Raw genomic sequence first — 10,730 nt, forward strand, 5'->3', positions numbered from 1 at the left:
GAAGACGAAAAAGCAGAAAATGAACAAAATGAGTTCAAGAAAGATAGGACAGTGTACTTAAAAGAACATTACCAGGTAATACTTGTTGAGATTATAAAGCCTTGCCATCAAATATATAAAGGAATCTACTAATCATAGAAAACCTATAAGCATACCTAGTGTTTTGAGATCAGAGCACCGTCTTCAAATTTAGCAATATGGTAACCTCTGAAAATGATTTTTGCAATGACTGTATCTTCTTATTAAGTTCGGCCAACTCCTTCTCCTTGCCACTCAATTTAATTGTCAAGGTAATGCCAACTTTCTCCATCACCAAAGCACTTTTTAGTAAAAACTCGAGAAACTTGAATTCGTTTTCAGACCCTTCAAAATTTTGCATCTCAATACACTTTAATTGACAAAGCTTGCAAGTAAATGATAACTTTGCATCCCAATCTCCTCTCTCATCTTCAGGCCCAATAATTCTCTGATAAAAACAATTAGTAAAGCAACAGTACAATTTATGTTTCTACAATTTGTTTCTTTTATTTTTCTACTGTTACTACTTTTTCCCATTGTTCCAATAATTAGCAACATATACAAAAGAGGCAAACAGAGCAGATGTAATAGGCATCCCTAGTGAGACTTTTATTTATTTGTTTATATTTAAAGTAGAAATGTTGGCCTGTATAATAAAACCCCAGTTAGAGTGGTTTAGAGTTCTAGTTATTAAGGGGTAGTATTATTATATATAGGTTTTGTAGTCTTCTTTGTCAATGCCTCAATGGGTTATTAGAAAAAAAAAATATTATTTTTGAAAGATCATGATAGTGAATATTAAATTGAGTTGAAACCCTAGTTGTTGATTCGTTATATATTATTCCGCTGCATTTGATGAACTTAGTAGTTGGTAACTTTAAGCTGTAACTGTATAACTACAAAATAAGAGTTGAAAAAAACTAAAATATGACATAGTAATCGATCAATACCTCGGTTCTTTCCAAGACAAGAGTTTCTAAAAGTGGGAAAACCTCTAACAGTTTTGCCAATGAATAGATGTAAGATTTGTCACACCATTCTGTAAGCTTCAGATAGTTCAAACTTTGTACTGAAACTGGCACCCCTTCCAACATATTTGGAAATTCTTCAAAAGCCTGACAATGAAAAAGAGAGCAATCTAGAAACAACTACTTCACAAGTAAAATTTTGACAGTGAGGAAGTGCTTGACAAAAGGTGTTTTTCCCATATGCTACAACTGAATTGTTTGAGGAGAGCATCTATATGTCAACCATTTACAACCTAGCAATGTTACAAACCATTGGATTTAGACACCATAGCTTTAATCAGTAGAGGGGTATTCCTCGGAGAAAGGTACCTCAGAGTATAGAGATTGTCTAAATTGGCATTTAAGTTTGTAGTCAACAAATCTGTTATGTCACCCGACATACTTATTTAAAATAGTGTTAGTTCAAATTACTGTGTTCCAAACTTCTTGACCAAAAATAAAAAAGAAGAGGAACCGTAAAGCACATTTGTTTTCCCAATGTTCTGAAAACTTTATACAATTGAAATAATTGAGTTCTCACTAATAAATAAAAAAGTACACAATGCTAGCTGAAGCCATTTTCACAATAGAGAAAGATGAAAGAAAACATACTTGAAAGCCATGTCCTAATAGAGTAACTAGTATATATTCACGTGCACCGGATGCATATTAGACTAACTAGTATACTGCGTGGCAGTGGGGAGTCGACTAGATAACTGCAAGCAGTGGGGGCGTGAGCGGAAGTGGAGAAGAGAGGGAGAGAGGGGTTTGTGGTGGGGAGAGTGAGAGTTGGGTTTGGTTGAAAAGGAAGGAGGGGGAGGGAAGGAGAAATATATTTTGAAAAGATTTTGTATACCTCGTCAGACTTAATGGTGCCCCTAAATAAAATCGGACGCAAATGACATGCCAACAGAATTGTGAGCTAGCAATCTGAAAGTTGTATGAGAAAGAAATTAATTTAAAAACAAAATATATAAGAAGAATCATGTGTAACCAATCTCAGAGCGGATAGATCAATTAACGTGAACACCTAAAACAACTAACACTAATTTATACAACACCAATCTCAAAGTGGACAAGACAAACATCTATATAAAATATAAACTAGTATACTGCGTGGCAGTGGGGAGTGAGCGAGCCGCTCTTGGAGAGAGTCAGTGATGTGGGAGAGAGAGAGAGAAGGTGAGAACAGATAGACAGAAACCAACCAAGTTGGTTTTTGTCCGCATAGCCCCCCCTTCTGCCAAGATCGTTCGCTCTGCTCACTCGACTAGAAATACGTACGGATATTTGTTTTCCATTGGTAAAAAGCACAGATCTTGAAGCCACATTTTTCAAAACTCGATCTGCAGTCCCATACTCATGGTAACCTACAAAATGGCAGCAATAATAGATATTTTTGGTACAATGAAGCAAACCTAGAGGATATAATCAAACAACATTAGCAATTCCACTAAAGATACATACCTCACCAACCTTAGCAAGTTAGTGAAAAAGAAAAGAAAAATAAAAGTAGGAGAAAGTAGCCATTAGAGTGAATCATACCTGATAGAGAGAGAGAGAGAGAGGATCTCGGTGGAGACTGGAGAATGAAGGAAATTTCACTCTTTATCCTAAATTAGTGAAAAGAGATACAATGTAAGTATGTAACCGTTTGCAGCGTAGAGATGCAGCACAATACTTTAGCTCACTTTAAAATGCCATGTAACAACTTGAGAAACGATATAGGAGCCGCACGATGGAGGCCCTATGGGCCCACACCATTCCTTTTTATTAGGTTAACTAGTATTTGCCCGTGCCGTACAGCACAGATACGCCCCCCTCTTCAATTCATGTTTCTAGAGCCCAACAACCCATAAAGGTTCAGCCCAAAAACAGTCCACACTTTTTTTGGGTGGGGAGAGTGAGATGAGAAATTTTTTTAAACTCACCCCCAAAAACTTATTAACTCACCCTAGAAAAACAATCTAGTGGCTATGGTAAGGGGGTGGCACGACCAAATATTACCTTATGAGGTGGAATTTGTCGTCCCACTCATCCCTTCTTTGTTATATATATAATATATATATAGGGTATACCCGTGCCTACAGCCCACGAGACCTTGACGCGCTTGCGGTGCTACCCCGAAAAATGAACAATCAATGTTCATATATGTTTTGGGTATGAACATTTATTGTTCATATATGTTTTGGGTATGAACAATCAATGTTCATGTCTGTTTTGGGTATGAACATTTATTATTCATATATGTTTTGGGTATGAACAATCAATGTTCATATTTGTGCACAATATTAAGGGCAGTACAGTGTTTTAATTAGTTGATTGAATGTAGTTACATCCTCTAAATTCTAAAAGATAACATGGTTAATTATCATCATTGCATAAATTTCCCAAATGACTGGTGGAGTAACACACAAACACTGCAAAAGTTTTATAAAACTTTGATTGTTTGACAGCACAATTTACGCGTGATGATACTATGATAGTAGTGTATCGTTTAGATTTCAAAAAATATCCCTTTCAAAATACAAGAACCTTTTTGGTCCAAAGACAAGTCAAATTCTAAATATTGTTGTCCTTCTCACATGATTGCAATGTTACTTAATCTGTGTACTCCAGAGTACTACTCCTAGTAAAATTTGCCATTTGACTCGAACAGCTTTGATGAGCAAGTTAAAGTTGGAAATTTTTACCTATACGTCATGACAGAGGGAAGATATTATTCTCTCCAACAACCAAGGTAAACATTATATTAGGGGATTGCAACTGTCATTTGGGCAACCAAAGAGAATGTGAATGAAAGTCAGGTTTTGCAAGCGTAAGAAGTAGCAGACAGTTGAGAGGTTGAGTGATGTTAATAAAATATATCTAGAGGCACGAGTCAGGACACAGTTTTAGAGCTGCTAGACAGTGGTCCAACAGCTAAGGCAATGGTTCCCCAAGGGTTTGCGTGTTTTATCCGTGGTATCCCTCCACCATCTCTCCAATTTGCAGATCCTGGAAGCTATATGTTTTGGGTATGAACATTTATTGTTCATATATGTTTTGGGTATGAACAATCAATGTTCATGTCTGTTTTGGGTATGAACATTTATTGTTCATATATGTTTTAGGTATAAACAATCAATGTTCATATCTGTTTTGGGTGTGAACATTTATTGTTCATATCTGTTTTGTTCATACCTATTGTTTATAGCTAATGTTCATAATTTGGGGTATGAACAGTTATTGTTTATATCTATTATAGGTTCATGTTTTCATAGCCACAATCAATGTTCATAGTTGATGTTCAACATGGGTAGGTATGAACAATCAATGTTCATACCTATTGTGGGTATGAATGAAAATAGAACCTATCAATCAATGTTATCAGTTATCAGTTATGCCCATGCCTACGGGCCATGAAACCTTGATGCGACTCTCCACTGTTTTGAATCATGTAAGAAGGCTGGGCATACAATTAACTGTGATTGAATCCAGCAAGTGTATCAACAGAAATGCATTAAATGGATATATGAAGATGCAAAATTTCGTCCATCTTCTAAATGTACTTAAACATAAAATAACACTAATACAAGCATATATATGAAGAAGATATGAGAAGCATAATAGAGTAATAGGTAAAACAATGTTCCATTAAAGTGAGGGTACATTAAGGAGAAAGCCAGCAAAATATTACAAAGAAGGGGCCATAAGAGCACCCCACAAAAGTATGCCCTAAGGAGAAATATCATTATTTACGATCAAAACTTGTTCATAAACCCCATGAGGACCTTAATTTTAGTTGCCAAGGTCAGCACCTCTATTGTAAATCACTAAATCCCATGCCTGAAGAACACTTAATTGAAGAATTAAGTAATTGTCTTGTATGTCTGCTTGGAAAACATTAAATAAGAGCGTAAGTAGAAAGTGAAAATAGGAGCTAAATATTCAAAGTGAAACAAAGACAGAAGGCGATGTTATAGTAAAAGTAAATAGAAACTGACCACGTTGCAAAACTGGTTGTGAAAGACTCTTGGCTAGTGTGAACAAAAATTGAATACCTATTCAACTGCAGGAAGTAAAGTTTTTAAATAAAGTGAGTGCTAATAGATGGACTTGTTGAATAAGTAAATGTAAACAACCATGAAAAGAAAATAAAACTAATAATAAGGAAAAGAAACAACTTATGCACTGACCTAACAAATGCTTAAAGCAAGACTTCAAGGTATACGACATTTGTAGTAAGTTTTTCAGTGTTTGGAGGTAAAATAATACTTATTCGGGCTGCAGAAGTGCACCTAGATAATGCCACATTTAACAGGCCATGGCTGAAAACTTCAGTTTGAAGATCGATTCCCACAAACTTCACAGATTGACCTTGTGATTTATTTATAGTCATGGAATAAGCCAAACGGATAGGAAATTGTCATCATGTCATATTGAAAGGAAAATCTGAAGAGTACGGTGACAAAGAGATCCTTAGAATAAATACACGGTTACCCGATTTTTCACCTGTAAGAATTCTGGCCCAGATAACATGTGGTTGACATTGCAACACCACCAAGCGAGTCCCATTGCATAACCCATCTCTGGGGGCAATATTGCGCAGCACATTATTAGACAACCCTCTTTTAGCTTGAGTCGAAATTGTGGCAGACCCGTGGGATCAAGTGAGTTTAGGTACTCATTTGGATACTGATTAATATTTCTTGGATTATTTACATCTACCTCATCCAACTTGTCAGCAGCCAGAAAAGTCATAGTTTCTCCTGGGAACATACGTAAAGCTGCTGCATTAATAGCATTGACATCATCATTCCTCGCAGAAAGAATTGTCCGCTCAGTTAAATAGTCAGGGGTGACAGTGGAAGTTTCATCCAAATGAGGATAAGTAGCAGAAATCAGGTCCTGAAGATATGTGCAATGATGGATTGTTGAGGGTAGCTCAATAACCGCTTCAGGAATGTTTCCAACCTGATGACATAAAATGTGAAATAGAATATTATGAGAATTCTAATAGAGAGGAATATTATAAATTAGGACAGAAATGTTTGTACCTTTGTTAAGAACTCTGCAAATAGTAAATTCTCATAAGTGCCACGCTCTAATCTCATGTTCTGTACCAGGGTGAGAACATTGATGTGATTCCAAAGAAAAGAGCATCGCAAGGAAGCACGAACAATTTGCTCTCGGGCCCCTCTGGGTATAACTGGTAGGCATTGACAGAAGTCACCACCAAGAACCACAGTAATCCCCCCGAATGGGTTGTCATTGTCTCGAATATCACGAAGTGTTCGATCAACAGCTTCCAAACATAACTTGTTTTGCATCAGGGCCTCATCCCATATGATTAGGTTAGCTTGTCTGAATAATTCAGCTTGTGGTGAACGCCATCGAACCCACATACAGTTATCCCATAATATCTAATGGGATGCAAAAGGTTGAGTGAGCAGTCCGACCACCTGCCAATAACAAAGAAGCTATTCTGGATGAAGCCACCATAATAGCAATGTGTCCTTGAGTACGACACGTAGCAGCAATGGTGTTGTAAACAAAAGTTTTTCCTGTGCCGGCTGCTCCATTTAAGAAAAATAGTCGTCCGCTGTTACGAGCTATTGAAGTTGTCACTTCACTATATGCAAAGTGTTGCTCAGCATTTAAGTGGATGGCATTGGCGTGTGCCTCTTCATTGTGTGGATCAAATTGAAATTTCCTTTGCTCCCATATAAGTCTGTTCCCAACAACCAAGCTCCAATTTCTAATTGGGAGCGGCATTGTAGGAAAATGAGCTAGAGTTCTACCACCTGACTCGTAGAGAATATCATTTAGGAGAAATAAGCCATAATATTGTACATGTGCATCTGTAGGATGAGGAATGAAGAACATGGTTTGAAGCTTGTATGGGAGGTCATCACAAATGCTTTCGCAAAGTTCATTCCATAAGGCTTCGGGTTGCACCGGATTGCACTCCGTGAGAATAGTACAGAAAAGTCGACGAAGTTGATACCCAGTTTGCATGATTGCAGCCTCTTGTAAACATTGCACCCATTCAATGTTGTCTTCAAGAAGTCCACGCATAACACACGCTTCTTCAAAAGTACGAAGCGGAGGACCATTCCCAATTCTCTTTAGATCATCAAAGGATTGCGAACCTTTTACAACAGTTAGAAGTAACCGCAAATAAAACCGCTCACCAGAGTTAGGACTTGCAAAGAACATTCACCAATAGCGGGTGCTTGAGTCCTTTTGTCCATCTATGCCACCTTTTACTCCAAACATAATGTTCTGAAAATTCTTGATATAAGCCCTCGCATGCATCGATCCTGAAGCACACCGCTCGAAAAATGCAGTTAGAGTTAACTTTTGTTGCTGAGCCCTTAGGAGAATATCATCCGTTGATTCATTAGGATTGTAAACCACTCGGTGCATTCCAGGAAGATGAAGTGCTAATCTCACAACAGCCGGCTTCTCTTGGTGAAGAGAAAACCCGAACAACTTCCAAACCGCTTCAGGTGGCCTGATATATCGTGCATCTAAATATTGTTGTATCTCATCCAAGTCATTGAACACCACTGTTGTCCTGTCGTGTCCTTTGAATATGTACTTGTGAATGTATTTGACACAACTTATCCCGGCACAAACTTCGACATTAATATGGCAATCGAACATCTTAGAAAGATAAGGATTGTATGGAACAACATCCCTATTATCAACTTCATGCCCTCTAACATTATATTTCTTGCCAGTGTCACGACGACGGTAGATAGGATATCCAGTCTTATCCATGGTCGTAACATTTTTGAAAGCACGAGGATACTGACTTTTCCAACGCTTATTTATCATACATGGACAACTTGGATTTTTTAAGCCACATGGCCCATGAACCATACATTTGATAACAGTGCAAAACAATTCATGTTCAGTATCTGGATAAGGAAATTCAGCACAAACAATGCGGTCAACCTGAGCAGGCACCCGAATTTTGTCTTGATGTCGAAGATATATAAGGGCGTGCATATGTGGTAGACCACGTTTCTGAAATTCAATTGTGTAAACATGTGCAACAGCAATACCAAGCACACCCTTGTCTCTGATCTCTCTCATTAAGGCTCTTCACTTTAGTTCAAACACACGAGCCACCACTTCCGGTCGATCAGTAGCAGTTTCGTTCTTCTGCAAGGCCTTAATAATTTCCTCCCAATGTGGGTTCACAGTCATGGTGAGGAATATATCTGGATGGTTGTTGAACCGAGTTATAGCCATTGAGTCCTGGAATATCTCAAACATATGCCTTGGACTCCCGGCGACGATCTTTGGTAGAACTTCCACGCCCTTCCAATTTGATCTGGATTTAAGGTTTCTACTGGGACATCAGTGATATTTTGATATAATTCAGCACGAAGTACATCTTGCCTAAATCTGTAGTACCGTAATCTGTTCTATTCAGTGGCAGCCCATGCATCAACTAAGAATTCCTGAAACAGTTTTTTCCCTCGCAGAATAGAATAATATTCATTGGGGCACTGAAACAGCAGGTAAGAATAGAAGTCCATCTATGTGAGGCGGTCAGCAGTGGTGGCTGAAGTCGAGGGATCCGAATGCCTCAGATCTAGTGACCACCCAAGCTCTCCACGAGGAAACATCAACACATAGTGCAAAGGTAAGTAAGCTGGATGGCATTCACTGATATGAACAAATTCATTTCCCCCTTTAAGATAAATCACAATGTCTCGCATACTGTCCTGCTCACTGCCATCTCCGGGTAAAATAACAACAATTTCATCAGCTGAGGGCAAATTGTAGCGGCATCTATCAGTGGCCGCACTGTAATGTAAATAAGCATGGATGTTGAGATTTTCATCATTCCCAACAGAAGGCGATCTAAGAACCTCGCATGCATGTAGGAAAGTGTCAGAGAAATGGTTATATTGGAGCATAGTTTCATGTAGGATCCTAAGAACATCTACATCTAGATTAGCATTCCAAAGTTGTCGAATATCCAGTGGATCATAAATATAGAGCTGAGAGTACGTTGCCTATCTGCCTGGATCGGGAATAAGAGCTCCTGTTCCGTGCCGTAGTTCTCCATGTATAGTGAAAGGCCGTGGACCTCGACCAACAAAGACACGTTCATCAGCACCTAGACTTGTAAATGCAAAGGCCTGATTGTATTGTCTTCTGTACTTTCGAAAAGACTTTGACTTGCGATCATCTCTCTCGTACAAAGCTTTAAGGGCAGCAGGCAACGTCTACAATGGAGGCATTTTTATTTTCCCTTGCAAACAGCAAGTCCCAAACCAAGGATTTGCTTGCGACGATCTACTCAACTGTTTGTCTTTCCAATGAAATGCATGGTAGAAAGGACACTGAACATTCATTTCCCCTAAGTAGTAAAATCCTTGTTCAGTTGGACGGTTAAGAACATTAGAAGGAAGTACATCATCTTCATCGTCTGCCATGTCATCATTTCCATCATATTGTTGTTGTCTACATAATAGCGAACATGTAAGCAAATATAGTGGTTGTTATATTAACGTGTCAGCAAATTAGATGAAGGTGCAAATAATGATCAATGTTTCGATAAGAACAGCCGTATACCTTGCATTTTGGTGATGCAATGTTGAAGCACCATTTGATGTTGTTGGCTGTGGTATCGCATGAAGTAATGATGTGACAAAGCTGACCTGAGCACCAGATGACGGTTGAAGAGAGGAAGGAATGTCATCCGTTGGGCGCTAAACAATAAAGAAATATAAAATAAGAGGAATGCATCAAAGCAATGATATATAGATAGTAAGTCATGAGGTGACTGAAGTAAGACCTGGAAGGCATGAGGTGGCTGAAGATTCAGCCTATCTTCGGGGGGAATGTAAATACGTCTTTTTTGGTTTGAAGGTTCCTCAGACGGGTGCATTGGGCGCTTGCCCTTATCCACATTTGGTCGGGTGGGTTGCTTGATAAAGAGAAATCAGAAAAGATTAAGTCAATACTAAGCAATACAGAAGAAGGCCATAAAAGTTAATAATTAGGAGCAATGGACATCACACAAGTACGAAGGGTAGTAAAATTCATAACAAAGTTGAAGTAGTACCCGAAAGGCAGGTGGTGGTTGAAGGGTCAACCTATCTTGGACTGGATCAGAATTATGCTTCTCATGGTTTGAAGGATCCTCGCAAGGATTCATGGGGCGCTTGCCCCTGTCTGCCATTTGGGAGGCTGTGAAGAAGAAGGCATGAACGTAAAATGCATGAATATGTCCAACTTACATCACATAATTCAAATTAAGGTACACAATCAGAGCATCATTCTTACAAGTACTTGGATGTAAGAGTGAAGTCCCAGTTTACTCGTGGAACTACGGAAGCGAGCTTTGACTTGATTTTAAAGTATTCACAAAATCCACTTATGGTCGGATGAATGCACATAGAATGCTAGTGTACGGTGTACGGTCAAGATTAGGTTACCAGTTTGTTATAATACGATATCTTTAATAATTTAATTCACAAGAACTTGGACTGGCATTACGTTTATGGATGCCCAAACACTCAAATGGAGTGATGCCTGAGTCCTGATTACACACTACTTCCATCACCGGTTTCCAGTGAAAGACAGTGTGGAATTGCGAATTGCAAACGGTGATATCAACTAAAATAAAACAAGCACTAAACTAAAATTTGACCATACGTGATATCAAATTAAATTATAAAACAGAACACTCACTGA

General features: G+C 38.4%; 2 protein-coding genes across 2 annotated transcripts; both read right to left on the bottom strand.

The window, feature by feature from the left end:
* Nucleotides 1–6,416: 6,416 nt before the first annotated feature.
* LOC147482270 (uncharacterized) lies at nt 6,417–7,226 on the bottom strand. Its single transcript, XM_086579259.1, has one exon. The coding sequence runs from the start codon at nt 7,224–7,226 to the stop codon at nt 6,417–6,419; it is 810 nt and encodes a 269-aa protein (XP_086435385.1).
* LOC147482271 (uncharacterized) lies at nt 7,227–8,111 on the bottom strand. Its single transcript, XM_086579260.1, has one exon. The coding sequence runs from the start codon at nt 8,109–8,111 to the stop codon at nt 7,227–7,229; it is 885 nt and encodes a 294-aa protein (XP_086435386.1).
* Between the last annotated feature and the right edge of the window lie 2,619 nt (nt 8,112–10,730).

The sequence above is a fragment of the Coptis chinensis genome, chromosome 8 (assembly GCF_015680905.1).
Source record: "Coptis chinensis isolate HL-2020 chromosome 8, ASM1568090v1, whole genome shotgun sequence".
NCBI classification, from domain to species: domain Eukaryota; kingdom Viridiplantae; phylum Streptophyta; class Magnoliopsida; order Ranunculales; family Ranunculaceae; genus Coptis; species Coptis chinensis.

Bases quoted from the DNA above. Each gene is read 5' to 3' on its own strand.
- LOC147482270 (XM_086579259.1), bottom strand. From the start codon at position 7,226: ATGTTCTTTGCAAGTCCTAACTCTGGTGAGCGGTTTTATTTGCGGTTA.
- LOC147482271 (XM_086579260.1), bottom strand. From the start codon at position 8,111: ATGAGAGAGATCAGAGACAAGGGTGTGCTTGGTATTGCTGTTGCACAT.